The sequence below is a fragment of the Staurois parvus genome, unplaced genomic scaffold (genome assembly GCF_062004578.1).
Source record: "Staurois parvus isolate SC_StPar_1 unplaced genomic scaffold, SC_StPar_1.0 ptg000415l, whole genome shotgun sequence".
NCBI lineage: Eukaryota > Metazoa > Chordata > Amphibia > Anura > Ranidae > Staurois > Staurois parvus.
Genome location: NW_028318211.1, coordinates 4,385,527 through 4,410,807, shown reverse-complemented (window position 1 = coordinate 4,410,807; position 25,281 = coordinate 4,385,527). Strand labels below are relative to the sequence as shown.

The following is a 25,281-nucleotide window of genomic DNA, read 5'->3' as shown; positions in this document are numbered from 1 at the left end:
TGTTACTCTTGGAGAGTTTTTTTTACTTCCTCTCTGGTTAAACTGTGTCACCAGAACAGGAAGTGAAGGGAAATCTCTCTTAACAGAGCCTTAGGTAGCAGAAAAATCTGACAGGGGTTCTGATCTTTCCCCATTCTATCCAAAACTAGAATAAAAATTGGCTACAGATACACTGTAAGGCATTGTCAGCAGGAGTACTGTGATCACTTTTACACATTAATCACCTGTAAGTGTTCTGCTTACACATTACTTTGCGTATGTTACATTGTAATATGGTGCAAGGTCCACTTGATGTAAGTACCTAGAATGGATATTCAATAGCTACTTGCATTATATAAAATGGGTATCATTGTACTTTTCATTCCTATAAAACATGTAATCCATTACAATACAGCTGTTTTGTCATTTCCTTTGTTACTTACACTGCATACAGGTATATGTTTGCATCTTTTGTTAAATGTAATTTTACTCACTGCTGTCTGATAATTGGAATTTTAATATGTTTTTTTTTTTACAATTTTGTAGACTGTAGACTATACAAACAGAAGGAAGCAAAGCCAGTCTGGGGTCAAGGGTCCTGTTATGTTACTGTGTCATGGATGGAAACACCTGTTCAATAGACTGACGGCCTGATACATATCTACACTCAGTGTTTACTGGATGTGTGATTTATAGAGTCGTTTATTTACCCTTTAGTGACAGGCAGTAATCTTTTTTATTTATGTGACAATTATTCTTAGTGAGTACTTTCTCCCTGTTATGTTCAATGGTAGAGGTTGCTATATGGGAGATTGAAACACAATTTGCTGTTAAAGCTAACACATACTGAAGAATTAATGATTTCAAGGAAATACCCATGTCAGCAATTTCAATTCATAATGAGTATATATATATATATATATATGTACACATACATACACACACATACACACACATACACTGCTCCAAAAAATTAAAGGAACACTTTGAAAACACATCAGATCTCAATGGGGAAATTTATCATGCTGGATATTTATACTGATATGGACTGGGTAATGTGTTAAGAACGTAAGGATGCCCCATCGTTTGATGGAAATGAAGATTATCAACCTACAGGGGACTGAATTTAAAGACACCCCAAAAATCAAAATGAAAAAATGATGCAGCAGGCTAGTCCATTTTGCAGAAATCTCATTGCAGCAACTCAAGATGGTCCTCAGTAGTTTGTATGGCCCCACATGCTTGTATGCATGCCTGACAACGTTGGGGCATACTCCTAATAAGATGACAGATGGTGTCCTGGGGAATTTCCTCCCCGATCTGGAGCAGGGCATCACTGAGCTCCTGGACAGTTTGAGGTGCAACCTGGCGTCGTCGGAGGAACCAAAATATATTATCCCAGAGGTGTTCTATTGGAGTTAGGTCAGGCAAGTGTGGGGGCCATTCAATGGTATCAATTCCTTCATCCTCCAGGAACTGCCTGCATACTCTTGCCACATGAGGCCGGCCATTGTGCACCAGGAGAAACCCAGGGCCCACTGCACCAGTGTAGGGTCTGACATGGTTCCAAGGATTTCATCCGAATACCTAATGGCAGTCAGGGTGCCATTGTCTAGCCCGTAGAGGTCTGTGCGTCCCTCCATGGATATGCCTCCCCAGACCATCACTGACCCACCACCAAAACGGTCATGCTGAATGATGTTACAGGCAGCATAACATTCTCCATGGCTTCTCCAGACCCTTTCATGTCTGTCACATGTGCTCAGGGGGAACCTGCTCTCATCTGTGAAAAGCACAGGGCACCAGTAGTGGACCTGCCAACTCTGGTGTTCAATGGCAAATGCCAATCAAGCTCTATGGTGCCGGACAGTGAGCACAGGGCCCATTAGAGGATGTCAGGCCCTCAGGCCACCCTCATGAAGTCAGTTTCTGATTGTTTGGTCAGAGACATTCACACCATTGGCCTGCTGAAGGTCATTTTGTAGGGCTCTGGCAGTGCTCATCCTGTTCCTCGCACAAAGGAGCAGATACGGCCCTTTCCAGCTTTTTTAGAGTAACTGCCTGTCTCCTGGAATCTTCTCCATGCTCTTGAGACTGTGCCGGGAGACACAGCAAACCTTCTGGCAATGGCACGTATTGATGTGCCATCCTGGAGGAGTTGGACTGCCTGTGCAACCTCTGTAGGGCCAGGTATCGTCTCATGCTACCAGTAGTGACACTGACTCTAGCCAAATGCAAACCTAGTGAAAAGCAGTCAGAGAAGATGAGTAGGGAAAAAAATGTCAGTGGCCTCCAACTGTAAAACCATTCCTGTTTTGGGGGTCACCTCATTGTTTCCCATCTAGTGCACCTGTTGTTAATTTCAATAACACCAAAGCAGCTGAAACATCAAGCAGCATAATTGGCTTGATGTTATACTCTAATTATATAGTACATATTGGCTACTAAACACAGGAGATACATGGAGATGGCACTAGGAGTCAATCTGGTGGTCTACACGCACAAAGACTGACTTGCAGGCAGGAGGAAAAAGCCGGGAGCTTGAGCTAATTAGTCTGCCGCTACCCCATTGTAGTCCCAATCATGGACTTGAGGCAGGGAGGTGACCTACCTTTGACTTGGAATCTGCTTCTTGCCGTTCCTTTACAGCAGAGCTTAGACTTGGGGGGGGGGTTGAAGCAGCACAGGGAGAAAATGGTGCTGCAGTAAAAAGAGCATAGATAGGAAAGAGCGAAGTTATGGGATGGAACACCTTTTTTCCCCCCACAAATTCTTATTTCCTGCATATCAGATACAGTGGGGATCGAAAGTTTGGGCACCCCAGCTAAAAATTTGTATTAATGTGCATAAAGAAGCCAAGGAAAGATGGAAAAATCTCCAAAAGGCATCAAATTACAGATTAGACATTCTTATAATATGTCAACAAAAGTTAGATTTTATTTCCTGGGAAGACCAGGTGATGTCAATATCAAAGGTTTTAAATGCCCAGACTCATCTGACCTTGCCCCAACAATCAGCACCATGGGTTCTTCTAAGTAGTTGTCTAGAAAACTGAAACTGAAAATAGTTGAAGCTCACAAAGCTGGAGAAGGCTATAAGAAGATAGCAAAGCATTTTCAGATGTCAATATCCTCTGTTTGGAATGTAATTAAGAAATGGCAGTCATCAGGAACAGTGGAAGTTAAAGCAAGATCTGGAAGACCAAGAAAAATATCAGACAGAACAGCTCGCAGGATTGTGAGAAAAACAATTCAAAACCCACGTTTGACTGCACGATCCCTCCAGAAAGATCTGGCAGACACTGGAGTTGTGGTACACTATTCCACTATAAAGAGATACTTGTACAAATATGGTCTTCATGGAAGAGTCATCAGAAGAAAACCTCTTCTACGTCCTCACCACAAAAATCATCGTTTGAACTTTGCAAATGAACATATAGACAATCCTGATGCATTTTGGAAACAAGTTCTGTGGACCGATGAGGTTAAAATGGAACTTTTTGGCCGGAATGAGCAAAGGTACGTTTGGAGAAGAAGGGGCACAGAATTTAATGAAAAGAACCTCTGTCCAACTGTTAAGCATGGGGTTGGATCAATCATGCTTTGGGGTTGTGTTGCAGCCAGTGGCACAGGGAACATCTCACCAGTAGAAGGAAAAATGGATTCAATAAAATGTCAGCAAATTTTGGATGGTAACTTGATGCCATCTGTGAAAAAGCTGAAGTTAAAGAGAGGATGGCTTCTACAAATGGAGAATGATCCTAAACACACCTCGAAATCCACGGGGGATTACATCAAGAGGCGTAAACTGAAGGTTTTGCCATGGCCTTCACAATCTCCTGACCTCAACATAATTGAAAATCTATGGATAGACCTTAAAAGAGCAGTGCGTGACAGACAGCCCAGAAATCTCAAAGAACTGGAAGACTTTTGTAAGGAAGAATGGGCAAAGATACCTCAAACAAGAATTGAAAGACTCTTGACTTGCTACAAAAAGAGTTTACAAGCTGTGATACTTGCCAAAGGGGGCACTACAAGATATTAACTCTGCAGGGTGCCCAAACTTTTGCAGACGCCATTTTTTTGTTTTCTGTTATTTTGAAAGTGTAAATGATGGAAATAAAATCTAACTTTTGTTGACATATTATAAGAATGTCTAATCTGTAATTTGATCTATAAGGTAAGACGTCTGGTGGATGGCTGGGGGGAAACAAAACTGCAGCTCAGCTGCCTGTTTTTGTCACCCCTTTCCACATTTGACGGTGTGGAAAAGCCCTTATAGAATGGATTTTCCCAACTGATTGTTATTCCCAAAAATATAGCCTATGGTGACTGTTCGGTGCATAAAAATGTACTCTTCCCTGAAACAAGCATTCATGCTTATGCAATGGTCACTAACAAACACCAGTGCTCACACAAATTACCTATACCAGGATTGCATAGCACTAATGCTTGATCACATATAAGCTAGACAATTTTTTTTTTTAAGTGGAACTCCAGCCAAAACATTTTCAAAAACTTACAATGGGGACAGGAGTATTGCTAAGATCATAAAAAGAACAGAAGTACCTCTGAGCAAATAGACAGAAATGTTGTGAGGCTTGTACCACGACATACTGTATATAAAAGTAATTAAGAAATGGCAGTCATCAGGAACAGTGGAAGTTAAAGCAAGATCTGGAAGACCAAGAAAAATATCAGACAGAACAGCTCGCAGGATTGTGAGAAAAACAATTCAAAACCCACGTTTGACTGCACGATCCCTCCAGAAAGATCTGGCAGACACTGGAGTTGTGGTACACTATTCCACTATAAAGAGATACTTGTACAAATATGGTCTTCATGGAAGAGTCATCAGAAGAAAACCTCTTCTACGTCCTCACCACAAAAATCATCGTTTGAACTTTGCAAATTAACATATAGACAATCCTGATGCATTTTGGAAACAAGTTCTGTGGACCGATGAGGTTAAAATGGAACTTTTTGGCCGGAATGAGCAAAGGTACGTTTGGAGAAGAAGGGGCACAGAATTTAATGAAAAGAACCTCTGTCCAACTGTTAAGCATGGGGTTGGATCAATCATGCTTTGGGGTTGTGTTGCAGCCAGTGGCACAGGGAACATCTCACCAGTAGAAGGAAAAATGGATTCAATAAAATGTCAGCAAATTTTGGATGGTAACTTGATGCCATCTGTGAAAAAGCTGAAGTTAAAGAGAGGATGGCTTCTACAAATGGAGAATGATCCTAAACACACCTCGAAATCCACGGGGGATTACATCAAGAGGCGTAAACTGAAGGTTTTGCCATGGCCTTCACAATCTCCTGACCTCAACATAATTGAAAATCTATGGATAGACCTTAAAAGAGCAGTGCGTGACAGACAGCCCAGAAATCTCAAAGAACTGGAAGACTTTTGTAAGGAAGAATGGGCAAAGATACCTCAAACAAGAATTGAAAGACTCTTGACTTGCTACAAAAAGAGTTTACAAGCTGTGATACTTGCCAAAGGGGGCACTACAAGATATTAACTCTGCAGGGTGCCCAAACTTTTGCAGACGCCATTTTTTTGTTTTCTGTTATTTTGAAAGTGTAAATGATGGAAATAAAATCTAACTTTTGTTGACATATTATAAGAATGTCTAATCTGTAATTTGATGCCTTTTGGAGATTTTTCCATCTTTCCTTGGCTTCTTTATGCACATTAATACACATTTTTAGCTAGGGTGCCCAAACTTTCGATCCCCACTGTATGTATATCTGACTGCTTGTGCAACAGCAATGAACTGCATGCCAAACATTTACATTTTTAAATCACAAGACATCTCTTTGGTGTACATCATGGAATAAACAAAGTACCTATCAATTATTAACCAAAGATGAAAGGACATGCATTATATCATCTTTGTAGAAAACATCTAGACTACCATGAAAGTGCTGAAGATTAAAATAATGGTTTTCGGTATTCATAAATGCTTTTAGAAAAGCAAATTGCATCTCCTGACATGTTCTGAAACATGTGGTCATCTCTTACAACACTTGACTGTGGTATAAAGTGGAAGATCAGCGTTGTCGCCCTAGGACAGGAAGTGTTTTGGAACTACAGAACACCCTCATCAGATCTCTATACCATGTGGGTAGATGTTCTGTAGTTCACAGAGAGACAATAGCTAGCACAGGCAGAAAGCACAGAAAATTATTAGCTCACCAGATTTCTGTCAAGAAATTAGGATTTACAATTTTTGTACTTATCAAACAATGGCATATTTAACAGAACAAAAGGGAGAAAAGAAGCGAGGTTCATTGTTAGAGATGCATACATTTTAACCACTTGCCTACTGGGCACTTTTATCCCCTTCCTGCCCAGGCCAATTTTCAGCTTTCAGCGCTGTCACACTGTGAATGACAATTGTGCGGTCATGCAACACTACGCAAACTACATTTTTTTAAGACAAATAGAGCTTTCTTTTGGCCATATTCAGTCACCACTAGGTGTTTATTTTTTGCTAAACAAACAAAAAAAAGACCAAACATTTTGAAAACAAGATTTTCTTAGTTTCTGTTGTAAAGTTTTTTAAATAACTGATTTTTCTGATGAGGCTACACTGATAGGCACTGATGAGGAGGCACTGATGAGGCTGCACTGATGGGCACTGATAGGTGGCACTGACAGGCATCACTAATGGGCACTGACTGGCATCACTGAGGAGGCACTGATAGCCAGCACAGATGCACACTGATAGCCAGGACAGATGGGCACTGATAGGCAGCACAGATGAGCACTGATAGGCAGCACAGATGGGCATTATTGGCTGCACAGATGGGCACTCATGGGGCTACACTGATCATCAGGGCACAGATGATCAGTGCCCAGATGATCAGTGCAGATTTCCCCCTGAGAAATGCTGTCAGCATGAGGAGAGGACTGCCGATAACCGATATTTCCTATTTACACTGTGATCAGCTGTTATTGGACACAGCTGGTCACATGGTAAAAGGCGACTTTGATTGGCCCTTTACTTGGACACGTGACCGTGACACGTGATCCTTCGGACACAGTGATAACAGAAAGTGCACAGGGCTGTGGTTCCCGGAAGATGTGCATGGACGCCCTCCCAGAACTAGCTGACTGCTGTTTCTGTCTTTTGGTTATAGTGGTGTCAGAAGTGGGTAAGAACCATGTATAGTGTAGGCCCTCATATTTAAGCCTTTTATGCTGTTAGTGCAAGTTATTTTAAGCACTATTATAGATGAGTAGTCAATCTGGTTGATTATGGTTGGAATGGGAAACAATTGTATGTTTTGGGCAGTGTGCGACCTCCAAATAATGCAAATGATCTTAGGAAAATACAGTCTTTGGGCTCTTTCAGAATTGTGGTAATGCCAACCACCCTCTGTAAAGCGATCAATAGTACACCGCTTTTCAGTGGGGGGATTAGCAGAGGCTGGCAGGCATTCAGGGGGCACTACTGTAGCCTCCTGACGCCTGTATTTTTTTACACTTTTTTAAATTGTCAAATGATAATTTCACATTGTGGGACCACACGGCAATTGCGAGGCAAGCATTTGGCTCGCGATTGTAGTGCAGCGCTATTTATCTCAAAGGCCGAGTTTGATATTTAGTGTCACCTGTCAAACTCTGCAGCCCAAGTTAAACAGTCCTGTCAATCTATAAGGTAAGACGTCTGGTGGATGGCTGGGGGGAAACAAAACTGCAGCTCAGCTGCCTGTTTTTGTCACCCCTTTCCACATTTGACGGTGTGGAAAAGCCCTTATAGAATGGATTTTCCCAACTGATTGTTATTCCCAAAAATATAGCCTATGGTGACTGTTCGGTGCATAAAAATGTACTCTTCCCTGAAACAAGCATTCATGCTTATGCAATGGTCACTAACAAACACCAGTGCTCACACAAATTACCTATACCAGGATTGCATAGCACTAATGCTTGATCACATATAAGCTAGACAATTTTTTTTTTTAAGTGGAACTCCAGCCAAAACATTTTCAAAAACTTACAATGGGGACAGGAGTATTGCTAAGATCATAAAAAGAACAGAAGTACCTCTGAGCAAATAGACAGAAATGTTGTGAGGCTTGTACCACGACATACTGTATATAAAAGTGGGGGCCCCTGATGATGTCATTTTGTGACAAAATGCACCGCATGGAGCTTGTAAACACTGCTATTGTTATGTCACTACACTAAACTGCAGGTTCACAGGCATGTAAATTGGTGAACAGTGTACTTTTTATGATTTTTGGCATTTTTATGTCATTTATTTAAAGTGTAAATTTATTTCAACCCACAACAGTAAAATTAGTCTGTATATGCAGTAAAGCATGCTTGTTATACTCACTGTGGAACCTAAGGGGTTAATCCGCTGCATTGTGTAAAAAGGCTGTTTGATCCTGACTTCTCTACTCCTCTGTTTGTTCAAATGTCCATTTCTTATCTCCTGATAAGACACACTGAACCTGTAGCCATTCTGCACATGCTCAGTTTAGTGTGTATTGCTAGAGAGGGTTTTTTTTTTTTCTTGAGAGAGTGTATGTGATCAGCACAGGGCCAATCAGCACTGTCCAGACAGAGGTCAGGGATTCTGCATCCTCCTAGAGCAGAAAAAGAACTCCTCCTACAAGCTTTAATCAGTGCTCTGCTGAACACTGATAGAAGTCACAAGACTACTCTAACTGCTGATGAGAAAAGGTATTTAGCAGTTTACATTTACTAAAATAATTGCACTTCCATGTTGTGAGTACTGTGGGAGACCAGATATAGTGAATGCAGGGTCCTCGGTTTAGTAACACATTAATTGTTGCTATTGTAAAACGTTTCCAATAAACCACACCATTTGAGCTTTTTTTTTGGGGGGGGGGGGGGTTAATCTGAATTTTAAGTGATGTATAATCAGAAAAATTGTAGTACAGGTGACTATCTAGTAAGCTTATTTTTGCTGTACTATATGGTGTTGTGTTTTTCTCAGTATTACCGATCCATTTTTTTGGATCCTGTTCTCTCATATATGCGGTGGAATTCATAGATTGCAAGAAGAGACATTAAATTCATTTTTTTCATGGGACTGGCATTTTTTCACTGGACAAAAATTATTTCTTCACAATGTAACTTGGTAAAATAAAATTGTGTTTTTACATTTTTATGTTATTTTTAGAGCTGCAGTGGTCATACATTTACAGTATATTAGCATAAAGGACTTTATATACAAATCTATTCTGTCAGCTGCTTTCATTTTTTTTTTTTACTGGGTGTGTTGCAGCAGCGTGGATTAATAGTGGTTTAAGTTTCAGGTGAAAGAATGTGTACAAGATACCATAAAAAAATCTCAAAGTTAAAAATTCGGGAAAGATTGAAATATATCTATAGCATTATTCCAAAAATAAAACCTAACAAAAACTCCAAATTTCTGGCTGGAGGTTAATGTTCTTTGTATACATTCATTTGTATTAATGTTTTCAATCTCCAGCCCTACTCCAGGTTCTCGTTCTCTTAATTTTGGCCTTTCGGGGGGTGGGGATGTTGGGGTTTTTAAATTTACTACTAAGGACTTTAATAATAATACCACAAACATTTTGGGTTATTATTGCTTCCACTGACATCAATACTGGGGCTATTACTGCATCCACTGACACCAATATTGGGGTTTATTATTGCATCCACTGACATCAATGCCAGGAATTGTTACTGCATCCACTGACAACAATGCTGGGGGTTGTTATTGTGCCCACTGACAACAATGTCAGGGATTGTTACTGCATCCACTGACACCAATGCTGGGGGTTATTATTGTGCCCACTGACACCGATGCCAGGGGTTGTTATTGTGTCAATTGAAATCAACGCTGGATGGTGTTATTGCATTCATCTGTGTTGGAAATATATTACTGCATCCACTGACACTAATGCTGGGGATTTTATTGCTGAAACTGACACCAATGCTGGGGGTTGTTATTGTGTCCACTGACACCAAATTTGGGATTATTATTACATCTACTGATAACAATGCTGGGGGATATTATTCCTGCCACTAATAATAATACTGAAGGTAATTATTGCAGTCACTGACACAAATGCTAGAGGCTATTTTGCATTTATTGACACCAATGTTGGGGGCCATTATTGCAGTCACAGACCCCAATGTTGGGGGTTATTATTGCAGTCACTGACACCAATGTTGAGGGTTATTATTACAGATACTGACACCAGTGTTGGGGGTTATTGTTGCAGTCACTGTCATCAATGCTGAGGGTAATTATTTCAGTCACTTCATGAATGCTGAGGGTTATTATTGCATCCACTGACACCAAAATCAGGGGTGGTATTGTGTTCACTTGAGACCTGTGTTGGGGATTAATACTGCATCCACTGACAGTAATGCTGGGGGTTGTTATTGCTGCCACTGACACCAATGCTGGGGGTATTATCTCAGTCACTGACACCAATGTTACTATTGTAGCCACTGACACCAATGCTGGGGGTTATTGTGTCCACTAACACCAATGTTGGGGGCATCCACTGACACCATTGTTGAGGTTTATTTTACTACCACTTTTTCTTTAGTATAACCACATTCCCAATTTTGTAAACATAGCAACCTGTGCATACACTATGAAGCAACATCCATTTTATTGACCACACACCCACAAATGTGCAACTCACATTTTTTGGATCTATTTAATGTGTTCTTCATAGTTCATTTTAAATGTTTACTACTAAGTATATAGTAAAGTCAGAATCAAGATGAAAGCTAATAACTTACACAATGTTTTTTTCCCTATATACATTATAGCATAGGTGGCTAGTTAAAGTATTACTAAACCCACAACAGTAAAATCAGTCTGTATATGCAGTAAAGCATGCTTGTTATACTCACTGTGGAACCTAAGGGGTTAATCCTCTGTATTGTATAAACATGCTGTTTGATCATTTCTTCTCTGCCCCTCCTCTTGTTGAAATGACCACCTGATACAGATTGAGCTGTGGTCACATGCACATGCTCAGTTTGGTGTATATTGCTAGAGAGGTTTTATTTTTTCTTGGGAGGGTGCATGTGATCAGCACAGGGCCAATCAGCACTGTCCAAACAGGGGGGCAGGCGTTACACATCCTCCTAGAGCAGAAAGAAAACTCCTCCTACAAGCTTTAACCAGTGCTCTGCTAAAGTCACAAGACTGCTCTAACTGCTGATGAGAAAAAGGGATTTAGCAGTTTATATTTACTAAAATAATTGCATTTCCACGTTGTGTGTACTGTGGGAGACCAGATATAGTGAATGCAGGGTCCTGGGTTTAGTAACACTTTAATAATATCACGTGGGCAAAAGATGAGTGTTGCTGGAGGTTTTAGTCTGCGATGCCCTGATCCAGAAATACTAATGGCATTCTTGAAGGTTACGTCTCAGTCCATAGTAAAATCATTAGCCCCCAAAGCAGCTAGTGCAGTGATAAATAAAATGAAGGGCCCAATTATATCTTCATGTTGTGTTTATCTGGGGTAAAATGCACATTTCAAGCATGTCACCACAACTTGTGTTAACCCATTTTAGTGCAGTTCATTTTTAATGTCACTATTCCAGTAGCAGGCAATGCACCTACAGTGCACAGCACTCTAATGCACTCCGTCACTTCAGTAGCTGTAGGAGGCAGGTCTGTTCCTGGAAGGCCACATGTGCTCTTATGAACCTCATGGCTGGGTACATGAAGAAGAAATTCAGGGTCTAAAAGTAGCAGCTAAAACTTACTGTTGCTAAAACACATGAATATGCTTCTGTTCTATACTGAGCACAACAAATGGCCTTTTTAAAGTGCATGTGTGCTTTATTGCAAAGCTAGGCCGATGTTTAGGCTGCTAGGATTCCAGGTCTTTATGCTCTAGCATTGAAAAAGCCTTTGTGTGGACAATGTTAGAACATGTGTTCTATATCTGACTAAGCCACATGTAAATGTGAAACAGTGCCCTATAATGTCTCCTTGTTATTAAAAATACCTATCACACAGTAAGGCTAGGTTCACACCAGGGGTGGACTGACCATATGGAAACTCAGGCACTGCCCGAGGGCCCCGGGTCAGTAGGGGGCCACATGAGATGCCCCTGGTACCTTTTTCATAGGCTTTTTTGAGTTTGGGCAAGGACACAGGGGCCCCATGATCCCCTATTGCCCGGGGGCCCCATGAGTTGTCAGTCCGCCCCTGGTTCACACCTATGAAGTTTGCGTTTGATCTGTTTCCGAAGTGCTTTTCACGGTGCGTTTTGCATTTTTGCACATGTGTTTTTGACGCGTTCTGCAGGGTTTTTTTGCCAACTTGTTGCTGGGCAGATTGAATTGCAAAACGCATCAAAAATGCAGTACATGCATTTCTGCAGCATCTCCATTGAAAGTCTATTGAAACAAAACAAAACATTTTGCATTTAAAAAAGTCCCTGACCCTTTCCAAAAAACACAGTGGGTGAAAACGCGGAGATGTGAACCTGTCCCATAGGAAATCATGTTAAATGGAATGTAGTGCATTAGGTGTGAACCTAGACTAAATGCACATTATAATCACAATATATATAAGTCTACATATAATTGGCACAGTTAGGGCCAAAAAATTATTTCTTGATCAGGGCCCTTAGAACCCAATTTCAATGTTTACTGGTACTTGGTACCCATGATACTATTCCACTGTACCAGATTTCCCCAAAAATAAGAAACTGTCTTATATTTTTTTTGGCTCAAATAAAACACACTAGGTCTTATTTTCAGGGTAGGTCTTATTTTTTTAATGTACAGGTGTGGACAGGGGGTGCAGAGGTGATCTGCAGGCAGTTGTGGACCAGGGTTACTATAGAGGGATCTGGCTGACGGTAGTTGTGAGCTGCAGTCAAGTGTTGCAGAAGGTGAATTGACAGGTGAGTTTCACACACGGTGCAGAGATGTGCCACAGAGATGAGTTGTGGACTGGGGGGTGCAGAAGCAAGCTGTGGCCACGGGGTGCAGAGCTGAGCTGTGGCCAGGGGGTGCAGAGGTGGGTTGCAACTTAGCTCACCTCTGCACCCCCCCCCCCAGCCGCAGCTCACCTATGCACCCTGTCTGCAACTCACCTGCCAATTTACCTCTGCAACACCTGACTGCAGCTCACCTTTGCACATCCCCCCTCCCCCTCCACTGCCCTCATATGGTTAGCTATCTTTGCAAAACACAGCTGTCAGCAGCCGGCCCCTCTCTATAGTAACCCCTGGTTCACATATCCGCGTTCCTGCGGGCCGCGGGCCCCGGGATACGCAGGGAAGAAGTCCCTGTACTTCTTCTGAAAACGCAGCCCACACGGGCACCTCGGTTCCCAGTACGGTTGCGATTTCCAGTGCGGGCGGCGTGGGTGGTGCGGCTTCACGGATTTTTGTGCGGATCCGCAGGGGCATATGTGAACCTAGCCTAACTCCCATTTCGGGTCCATTTTGGGGGATCGGCTTGCATGCATTAGGCTGCAGAATGAGATAGCTCGCCCCGCCCCTGAACACACTGCACACTGCGCCCGCAGATATCTGTTCCTTCCCTCTCCCACAGTGAGTACATAGGTAGGGAGGTTCTGTGGGAGCGGATGGTGCTGTCACTTAGAAGAGGGATTGTCACTTGCAAACATAAAAGCTGCGCTTCTGTGTTTATAAGAGACAGTAATTATTGGTGTGCACAGGGCCAGTGCCGGAGGTGGCGGAGCGGTGTTCCGCCACGTTCCAGCTGAAAGAAAAGCCCTAGTCACAACTAGTTTTTATTTTCAGGGTAGATCTTATACTTTAGCAATTCCCAAAAATAGTGCTAGGTCTGATTTTCGGGGTAGGGCTTATACTTTGGCAATTCCCAAAAATAGTACTAGGTCTCATTTTTGGGTTAGGTCGTACTTTCAGGAAACAGGGTATTAATGTGTTTATAGCTTAATTATGTAAATATGTTTAAAGGAAAACTGTAGTGAGAAATTATAGAAGCCGCAAATGCTTGAACCCTTCCTGTGCCAATCCAAGGTACTATCAAGTATCCTAATCAGGTAGCCTGTCATCCTTACATGCAGATCTAAAACCGGAATTAAACCCATCAATTTAACAATTTCAAAAACCAGTTACATTCCCGGCATGTGTCTGGACTGCTGTCACATTGGCTTGTGCTCTCAACCAAACTATCAAACTATCAAATGACTGGTGTCATAACTGATCATATGTGCAGCCTCATGGCCATTGAAGATCAAACAGAGGCTAAGATGGCAGCCTCCTTGGCTAAAAAAGATAGGAGGATTTAGTTCTGCTTTAATGCCTTCTCTCCTGTCCTGGAGCTCCCTGCTGGCTGCTGACACCTTCAGCCGATCTGCCTCTGGGTATCGATCTCCAGCTATTTTCATTGGCTAGGCCAAGAAGACATGACTAGTGCACCCGAGATAGGTTCATCCAGACCCCACTACACCACCATTACCCTTCCATACCAATCCCCTTTACTTACTATACTTACAGAAAACACAACACCAATTTTGGAGTAAATGGCCAGCACGGCCTTTTATTAACCAATCAAGTTTAAACACATCAACCATTCCTTATACCAGAAAACATAAAGAGTTGTCGTTGGTCTTTGAAGGCACCACCAAAAACGATCCGAAATGCACCTGCGGACAACCATATTCCACTAGGCCTCCAGCCGCAACCAACCAGCTCGGAGACAACCATACCGTCCGCAGTGCAGCACCACCACCTTCCAGTTAAACCTCGGTTAACTGGGAATGTTCCCGGGCACACCATACCAACGATGGGTCCCACACCATTTTGTACCTCCAAGATAAGAACCGCCTCCAAAGACCAACTAACGCCCAGGAACCAAAATCACCCCCCCCCCAGGAGGAACACAACATTCCCCAAACAGGGCGGGCGGGAGGGAAGCTCTCTTTCCCACGTCCAGCTCCCAACTGACGCCCCTCCCCAGAACACCCCACCCTAAAGTGCAGGAGACCCCACCTACACTCTCCTCTACCAACCAGATCCCCCCAGCTATCCTTTACCAACCCTAATACTAACATTAACCCTTACACATCTTCCTTCCCACTCTGGGCCTAGTCATGCCTGCCCTGCGCTAATTCTTTTCTTCTTTTATCGCTGCGGGCATTTCTTCACTCCTACTTATGCACGGGAGTTTATTCATCTCAGCATTGCTGAAACTGCACACTGAGCTGTGCATGAGCAGCTCAGTGTAAAGTGCAAACAGACATTATACAACGTATGTCTCTTCTGCATTAAAAATCCTGTCTGTTCGCAATTTTGTTTTTGGACAAAGTTTCACTTAAGCTGGTCATACTTATCAAAATTCATCCAGTCCAACAATGACTAATAAGTGTGTGGCCCCCTGTTCAACAGAAAATAATCATTTAATCGGCTTTTGTTTAAGAGAAGTATTGGAAAATGTTTTGATGATTAGTGGCTACAGACCAATCAGCTGCAGCCACGTATTCTTGTATTCTGGCAGTGACAGGTGCACCTTTCTGAATGCAATGTCTAGGTGGGGCAATTCTTCCATCAAAAGAATTGTGTATGGTCAGCCTTATTTCTGGTATGCATTGAGACCAGGGACAGCCTGGCAGATGGCATCTTCAGGCAAAGGTCCACAATGGTAGGCCTCAAACGTCAGTGACAAAGCTTAATATCATCTACTGGAAGGTCTATAAACAAAATAGGTGTATTGTCTATATAAAGTGGTCTTTTTGTGTTCCTTTGGGGTGCTTATTTCTCTGTAATACTGCACATCTTGCTTTTATGTATAACATTACATACCGTTGATCAGATAATGGCCTTGTTTTGTCTTTGGGCAATTGAAGTACCAGCTCCTTATCATTTATTATGCTGTCTGACAAAGAGATTTGGTTGCATTGTGATTATATTAGCATTTATCCTAATAGTCTGCACTGCATCTATCTGTTTCCAGACTCTGATTGTATTACAGTTTTTCCCTCGTCATTCAGCCCTGGCAATCCTTTGATCGTCTTTATGTATTTATCTTTATATTATTTTATACTTATTTTATTAATGTATATATTATTATATATTTATTTCTATTATTATTATTATATTGTAAAGCACTGCGCAAACTGTTGGTGCTATATAAATCCTGTATAATAATATTATGTATTTTGCTTAATTGGTTTTAGGCAATACAGCACAACAACTTTCAGTCTTTTTTAAGACTGCTAAAAGCAGTGATGACACATTGATTACAATAACCTCTAGGGTCCAAATGTAATTGTCAGGGCTTTCAGTGGGAACATGGGGGAACACAGTTCTGGCACCTCCAACACTGAATGTATGTAATTGCAAGGGGTGTTGGGGTGTGCTGGAGGGTCTATTGATCCTGGCTGCTGGGGGATCCATTTTCAATGGTGGGGGTATGTTTTTGCATGTGGTCTATTGTTGCTGGGTAGATCTATTGTTTCTGGTGGGGGGTCTATGTTGCTGGGGGGGGTCAATTGTCGCTGTGAGGAATCTACTGTTGGGAGGGTTTATTGTTGCTGGCTGCTTGGAGATCTGTTATTGCTGCCGTGGGGTCTATTGTTGTTGGGGTGGTATTTTGTTGTGGGGATCCATTGTTGCCAGGGGGAGTCTATTGTTGTGTGTGGGGAGGTACTTTGTTGCTGGGGTCTATAGTTGCTCGGGGGGTCTTCTTTTACTGGGGTGGGGCCTATTATTGCTCACTGCAGGGTATCTATTTTACTGTCTTTCTTGTTATCATGAACAAATTCCATACAAATTACTTAGTAGCACAAAATGATACTTGGTTCTGTGTGCTCTAAAAGGGGCGGTACTAAGAGGTGGGCAGGGGGTGGAACCAAGGGATAGTGCTCGGAGGAGGGTAGGGGGTAGAACCAAGGAACAATGCTCAGAGGTGGGCAGGGGGCGGAACTAAGGGACAGTGCTCAGAGGTAGGTGGGGTTGGAACTAAGGGACGGTGCTCAGAGGTGGGTAGGGGGTGGAACTAAGGGATGGTGCTCAGAGGTGGGTAGGGGGTGGAACTAAGGGGCGGTGTTAAGAGTTGAGTAGGGGGAGGAACTAAGGGACGGTGCTCAGAGATTGGTAGGGGGTGAAACCAAGGGACAGTGCTCAGAGATGGGTTGGGGGTGGAACTAAGGGATGGTGCTCAGAGATGGGTAGGGGGTGAAACCAAGGGACAGTGCTCAGAGATGGGTTGGGGGTAGATCCAAGGGACGGTGTTCAGAGGTGGGTAAGGTGACTTAGAAGGGGGGAGTTCCTATACCTATTCTCTGAGACAAAAGCCTTAGTAATTGTTATTTTTATTACAGTAAGATCAGCGAAGGGTGAATTAAAATGGCTGCTATGAGTTAATAAATAATTCAAGATTATCATTTTTATACTCAATACTTGCATTTCGAGGAAACCTGGACTGAAAGAAAAATGGGGACTGCCATTTCAGACGTTCTTTTGAACATGCTAGCTGCACGTATGTCATGCTGAATCTCTGGCTTCCAGTGTTTTTCTGGTGACTGGGCTGAAAAAAAGCAAGCAGCCAGGGTAAACCAAATGAGTTAGAATGCTTGATCTGCCTATTTGCTCCAAATCAATGATTAATAACGTTTTGGAACCAGAGAGTCAGCATAACAGCCAGGCAACTAGCATCATCAGAAGTAGAGGTCAGCGATGGCAGCTGCAATGTTTCTCAGCACAGATTGCCTTTAAGCAAACAAAGAACACAAAGTGACATTGATATAACCCAGTCCTCTAAAGTGACAAAAGAGCTGACCGTAAGACTAAAGCTCACCTCACACATTACAGTCTGATTCTACAATCTCCTTTAGATACACCAAAAAACCAAGTAGTGCAAAGGCCTGCCTGATGACATTGATTAGTTTAGGTAGAACCTCATATTCCATAGTTTTTGTAAATCTAAAGATCATCGTACAAAAATTGGTCAGATTGTAATGTGTATGGTGACCTTTAAAAGGATCGTAGTACTTGTGATGTTGTACACTCCTGATTTTGATCACAAAATGAGTACAGAAGGGATACAGATGCTAAGGTACGTACACTGTAAAAGTAAAAATATTTTACAACACCGATGGGAAAAATATCTAGTCCATACTTTACTTTATATGCATTTCCAGTATCATTCTTTTACTCACCAGTTGTATGCATAGTACTTCTGGGTGATGCAGTATCTGAGTCTTCCTCGCCAAAAATCAGCCGAAAATCCAGCTCCCCATCTTGACAAATAGCTGCCCCCATTTGGAAAACTGAGGGATGTGGTCAGAAGACAGAAAAAAAGTCGAAGGATAACCCTGCCAAGGCTGCAGCAAATAGGAAAAGTGAATAAAGTGTAGAAAGGAAAACTGATAAAAAAGACAAAACAGAAAAGCAAAGGAATACTTAGATAAGTTAAAAAAAAGTTACATAAAAATCAGCAAGTCAGGAGATATTAGCAGGAGCTATCTCTGCAAGGCGGAGGACGTGTGAAAGCAGGATACAAGGACAGATACAAAGGGAGATAAATGGAAGCACGTTACTGTATAGAGAGGAGGTATATATAAATACAGAGACGCAGACAGAGGGGGGGAATCCTGCAGATCCCAGTATCCCCAGCTCCCCTCCTGCTCTTCTCCTCCCCACTGCTCTATCCTTAGCATTCCTTCACTCCTAGATTTTTTTCCCTCTGTTTTTTTTTTTTAATGGGAAACTTATTATAGACTTTTTTTTTTGTTCCAGGGCAGGGAAAACCCAAAAAGAAGAAAGGAACTTTTCCAGTACCTCCCCTTGACATTTTCAATTGGCTGGAGCTTGTACTGACATCATTCCAATCTTTTTTTTTTTTTCCAAGTTCTGGCCTCTGCTCTCTCTAAAAATACAGTATGTCACTGGAAGGGATGTTTGTTTTAAAAGATCCAGGCTTTTGACAGGATGGCCCTTGGTTGGCCAGGAAGGCTCCTGCCTCTTTTTGTGATTGGGTGTCTAAGCTGTCTTTTTGGCTAGTAGGGTGCTGAGGAGAGAGGCCATGTCTCTTTATGATCAGACGAGAGAAAAAGTGCTACAGCTGTATACAACGCAGGACAGCAGTAGGATCTCTGTATTAAGAGTTGCTAATAACTCTTCATTCCAGTTACATGTTATCACCCTTCATCTGATTTCTCTTTTATCAGTATCAGAACGTGATTTTGTTTATTTATTATTAATATTATTATTATTTCCTGCTTTGGAAACATTTGCATCCTTGTGGAAACACTTTATTCCCCTTTGTGTGTCTCGCTCTCTCTTTGCCTCTCCTTCACTTTGCTGGCTTCTTCCTCCTGTCTTCTCTCCCGCCTGCAGTCTGCATGCTGATGTGTCCAGTCACTGGAAGCAAAGAGGCCTGGATGTCATTACTGTAATGAATCTTTGGCTTGCTGCTATCACATACGATTGGTTCTCGTGTATGTAAACAAGAAAAAAAGACCAGAGACATCTGCTCGATCCCACTACTTGCGCACAGACAGACTAAAGTAAAGATTCATATCTGGGACTAGAATGCTGAAATTCATTTGTACTTTCAAACCACATATCTTTTTTTAAAATCTGATCCCTGGACAGATACCTTCTTTTTAAAGTCGTAGCATTTTCTGTGTCATTTACCTTTCTGGGGATTGTTCTATAGTTTATTGCTTCATATACAACAATTATTTATTAGGATTGCTATTTTACAGGATTGATCTAGTGCCAACAGTTTGCGCAGCGCTTTACAAAATGAAAGTATTGCCAAAGGCAAACGTTTTAAAGTTTTGGATAGAGTGGAGAGGGATTAGAACACCTGTCATTTTTTTTTATTATTGTCTGTGCTCCCGTTAGTGAGATTTATCCTCTCTATTTGTTCTGTTTACCGTTATCATGTGAAAAAAAAATCACAAATCTTGGGTGGGCACCAGAACAGGAATAGAAGGGAAATCTTCCAATGGGGACACTAGTAGGGACACTAGTTCTGGAGATAACATGGGATTCCCTCACTTTGGAGGGATTTTCTCTCACTTCCTGTTTTTGTTATGGGGCAGGAAGGGAAGGAAAATCTCCCCAATGGTACAGAGATGGTAAAAATAACTGACAGGGGTAATAAACCTCACTTACTCTATCCAGAAAAAAGTTTTGCCTTTAGTTTTGCTTTTAACTGTCATTAACACCCCAGACACAACAAGCCTGACTTTGAAATCGTGAGACTTCACTTTAGAGTCGGGGGACATGCCAATAAAGTGCGATTTGTAAGATATCTGATACAGATGTGTATGTAAATTGCACGAAAAGCAGTCCATGTACTACTTTAGAAATCGGTGCGGCTCAGAACCGCACCAATTTGACCGCTGTAATTGCGGACAATGGGGTGCGACTTGGCATACGATTTGCAAGTTGCATGGCATGCAGATCACATGCCAAGTTGCACCTGGGTGTAAACCCAAATCATCAAAAACTATCAATTCATGCTACCTGTATATTACATTGTGTTCATACTCACTCATCCACTATCACTCCCTCTTTGTCTGTGTCCCAGCCAGGGGCGGACTGACAGCACATGGGGCCCCCCAGGCAATAGGGGATCATGGGGCCCCTGTGTCCTTGCCCAAACTCAAAAAAGCCTATAAAAAAGGTACCAGGGGCATCTCATGGGGCCCCCTACTGACCCCGGGCCCTCAGGCAGTGCCCGAGTTTCCAAATGGTCAGTCCACCCCTGGTCCCAGCTGCAACCTAAGATTTTGTACACCAGCCATTGTCACATCTACTGAGAATGCTCCAGTTTCAGTTCTCTTCTAAGATATTCACTTACTTTTTTTCTTATCTGTGCACTGTACATGACTAAAGAGTCACACATGTGGGTGTATAAAAAGTGGTAAATGACACTGCCCCTCCTTGCCTCCTCCTCCATGTCCTCATATTGCTAAACACTATGGGGGTGGGATATAAGATGATGATTGATGGAGGTTTCACCTCTCTGTTAGTTCCAGCTCATACACAACATAGACACGGACTAGAGGGGCTTGACATAGTCTGTGATTGGTAGAACCTCTTCCAGATATTTTTACAGTGTAAACAAACTAAAAGCTATTGTCAGTCAACGTAACCGCTTCCACACCGCCCTATAGCAGAAATACTGTATATATACGTGATTTTGCAGGTCCAGGTAGGGGGTTCTCCGCGCCGCCATTTGCGGACTCGACTGTCAATCACCGGGTCCCAGCTGGCACCCACCGGCACCCAGCGATCTCCGAGAATTACCAAAGGAGGAGAGACCTGTGTATAAACAACACAGATCTCTCCCTTGTCAGCTCCTGCACACTGCTTTGTATGGCTCTGCATAGCAGAGCCATACAAAGCAGTGTGCTTACAGTGGAAAACACACACAGTACACAGTGAAACAGCACACAGTTAACCCTTTGATCGCCCCACTTGTTAACCCCTTCCTGCCCAGTGCCATTAGTAGTGTCAGTGCTTTTTATTAGCACTGATTACTGTATTGGTGGGGATGTCAGTGACACCAAGTCAGTTCCTTTGGACCAGCGCAGATTCTGATGCTACCTTACAGTTCTCCCCAGTGTCAGAATGCCCGCCGCAATCCTGCTATAAGTCGCTGATCGCCGCCATTACTAGTAAAAAAAAATCCCAGTATATATACCACCAATTGTAAACGCTATAACTTTCACGTAAACCAATTAATTTACACGTGTTGGTATTTTTTTTAGCAAAGACATGTAGCAGAATAGATTTTGGCCTAAATTTGTGATGAAATTAGATTTTTTTTATTTTTTTACTGGACATGTTTAAACTCTGCCTACACCATGTTATTGCAAACAATAATAAACATTTACTTTGAAATATAGATTTGTTTGAAGCTTTAAAACACTTTGTTGCTATTATTTATTTTAATTCTCTGAAAGCCTTTTTTTTTATGTCATGTGACTGGCAAAGCTCCAATCAATGCTGTGCAGACCCAGATTAATACATCAGCGGAGTACTAGACACTCTTCCCTCAGAACTTTCCATGAGGACGGGAAAGACCTGGGAAGCTACATGTGACCTCTGTACAGCTATGACTAAATACGGTACTCAGATGATGTTTTATATTAAATGAAATACAGTGGTATGATTTTTATACATGAATAGATTTTAGGGGATACAATAAGATCCAATACAGAAGCTGACAATCTAAAACAGTGGTTTTCAACCTTCCTAATGCCGCAACCCTTTAATACAGTTCCTCATGTTGTGGTGACCCCCAACCATAAAATTATTACTTCTTAACTGTAATTTTTTAGTGGGAGGAGTAGTGCCACATCATTGGTGTCAATGGGAGGAGTAGTGCCACATCACTGATGTCAGTGGGAGGAATAGTGTCCCATCGTTGGTATCAGTGGGAGGAATAGTGCCCCATCATTGGTGTCAGTGGGAGGAATCGTGCCACATCATTGGTGTCAGTGGGAGGAATAGTGTCCCATCACTGGTATCAGTGGGAGGAATAGTGCCACATCGTTGGTGTCAGTGGGAGGAATAGTGCCCCATCATTGCTGTCAGTGGGAGGAATAGTGCCACATCATTGGTGTCAGTGGGAGGAATAGTGCCCCATCATTGCTGTCAGTGGGAGGAATAGTGCCACATCATTGGTGTCAATGGGAGGAGTAGTGCCACATCACTGATGTCAGTGGGAGGAATAGTGTCCCATCGTTGGTATCAGTGGGAGGAATAGTGTCCTATCACTGGTATCAGTGGGAGGAATAGTGCCACATCGTTGGTGTCAGTGGGAGGAATAGTGCCCCATCGTTGGTGTCAGTGGGAGGAATAGTGCCCCATCATTGGTGTCAGTGGGGGGTGGAATAGTGCCTCATCATTGATGTCAGTGTGGGGGGGGGGATAGTGCCCCATCATTGGTGTCAGTGGGGGGGGGGAATAGTGCCCCATCGTTGGTGTCAGTGGGGGGAGGAATAGTGCCCCATCATTGGTGTCAGTGGGGGGGGGAAATAGTGCCCCATCATTGGTGTCAGTGGGAGGAATAGTGCCCCATCATTGGTATTAGTGACACCAATGATGGGGCACTATTCCTCCCACTGACACAAATGATACTTACCTTGCTGACCCCTGCTCCAGCCTGGGCTCGCTCCCTCCCTCTCCCATCTACAGCCAGCATACCTGGCTGCAGCAGCACCATTTGCACGGTACAGACACTTATCGGTCAGCTGTTTTCCTTCTCCGCCAGCTCCCTCACTCGATGTTCTTTGAACTTCGCGCTACTGCTCGGCTCCTCCTCTCCAAGCTCCACCTCCTTGTCAGTGATTGGCCGCCTGTGTGCCTCTCCTGAGCTACAGTTTCGGCGGCCAAACACCTGCGAGGAGGCGGAGCTGTTGATTGATCCTGGGGGTGTGTCCAGATGACGGGCGGCATGTCATCCCGCCCACACATCGCGGTCCAGGGAAATGTGGGCGTATCTGCATGTGAGCGGACCCGCCTGGAGACGGATAGAGGAGCGGTGTCTCGGTTCCTAAGACCATCAGAAATATGTGTTTTCCGATGGTCTTAGGCAACCCCTGTGAAAGGGTTGTTCGACCCCCAAAGGGGTCGCGACCCACAGGTTGAGAACCTCTGATCTAAAAGTAAAGGCAAGTGATACAAAAGGTAATGATTGGGGGTGAATGAGTTGATGGAGAAAGTAAAACTCCAGTTGTTGGGTAGAGGGAGAATAGACATCCCTAAAGAGATGAGTTTTCAATGATTGCTTGCACACAAATAGAGTAGGAGATGGTTGAGGTAGGGAGTTTCAAAGATAGGAATTAGCTCTGGAGAAGTCCTGGAGGTAACCATGGGAAGAGTTGATGAGGGGGCTAGAAAGCAGTAGGTCATGGGGGGAGTGAAGAAGATGGTTTTGGGTGATCTACTAAAAGGAGGTTGGTGATATAGCCTGGGACAGACTTGTGTCGAAATCTATGATTTCTATTATATTAAACTTTAGTTCAAGTCCAATATAAATAATGAAGACTCTTTCTAGGAACATCTGCAAAACAAGAGGGAAGGGAAGAACAAAGGAAAACAATGCAAACATTTAGCATAATACTTGCAGATGTTGGTCTTAAAAGTTCAGGCTGAGACATGGAAATCCATACTCAGAGGGGAAGGCAGCAACATGCACGATTCCTTCTTACCTCCCTTTAAATCAGGTTGATGACTTGTCTTCCTCTTTGTGCAAAAGAAGTACTAGTTCCTTAATAGGCCTGAAGTAAAGGTGTGCAGAACCTTCTTTCATGGTGCATATAGGCAAGATGTGTCCCGAAATGCAGTAGTAGGTACTGCACGACTGCCACAGTCAGCAGGGTTGAGGCTAGTGGGAACATAGTGACATTGTTCAGGCGTAGAGAACTTCCTTATGCATTCCACTCTGTTTCCAACATACACGTAGAACTGTCTTGTTCGATTGTATATATATCCTAGCACTATTTTGCTGTCTGTATAAAAGTCAAAGGAGTCTATTTCAACATATGTTTCAAGTTCTATAAGCTCAGCAATTTCCACAGCTAACACAGCTGCACAAAGTTCAAGCCTTGGAATAGTATGTGCAGGTTTTGGTGTGAGCTTGGTCTTGCCCATGATAAATCCTACACCCACATCTGCTGGGATCCGTAGCTCGAAGATAAGCCACCGCAGCAATGGCTTTGTTGGAAGCATTGGAGAAGACATGAATCTCTCTTCTGGCGGCATTCTTTAAGGATGCTTGGGTGAAAGAGCATGGTATCTGGAGTTGTTCTAATGCTTTTAGAGACTGTTTCCAGGATTCCCACCTTTGTTGTTTCTCCTTGGGTAAGGGGGTATCCCAGTCTGAGCTTTCAGAAGTAAGTTGTCTCAGCAGTATCTTACCCTGAATGATGAGAGGTGTAATGAAACCTAACGGATCATAAATGCTGTTCACTGTAGACAATACTCCTCGCTTTGTGAAGGTTTGTCACAGGCTGATGCTTGAAATGTGAATGTGTCTTGTTTAACATTCCAAAGCAATCCAAGACTGCATTGTGTATCAGAAAGGTCAGATCCTAGTTGGAATTTCTTCACACTGACAGCATGGTCAACAGAAGGAAGGCTATCGTGACCTTGTTGCTGTTAGAGATGATTTTGTGAAGTCTGAGGTTTGCAGTGGCAAGCATGTTTTGGGTTCTAGTAAGAAGGTCAATAGCTTCTTCTTCATTGGGCAGAGATTTGAGTCCGTCGTCTACATAGAAATTCCTTTCGACAAACTGTCTTGCATCAGATCCATATTCTCTCTCACCCTCTTGAGCTGTTT

General features: G+C 42.8%; 1 protein-coding gene across 1 annotated transcript in view; it reads right to left on the bottom strand.

The window, feature by feature from the left end:
• NFATC4 (nuclear factor of activated T cells 4) overlaps positions 1 to 18,618 on the bottom strand; it is a 147,926-nt gene extending 129,308 nt beyond the window's left edge. The window contains exon 1 of the mRNA XM_089687054.1: positions 18,134 to 18,618. Within this exon, the coding sequence (XP_089543180.1) occupies positions 18,134 to 18,236 (103 nt within the window). The 5' untranslated portion in view covers positions 18,237 to 18,618. The remainder of the gene's footprint in view (positions 1 to 18,133) is intronic.
• Between the last annotated feature and the right edge of the window lie 6,663 nt (positions 18,619 to 25,281).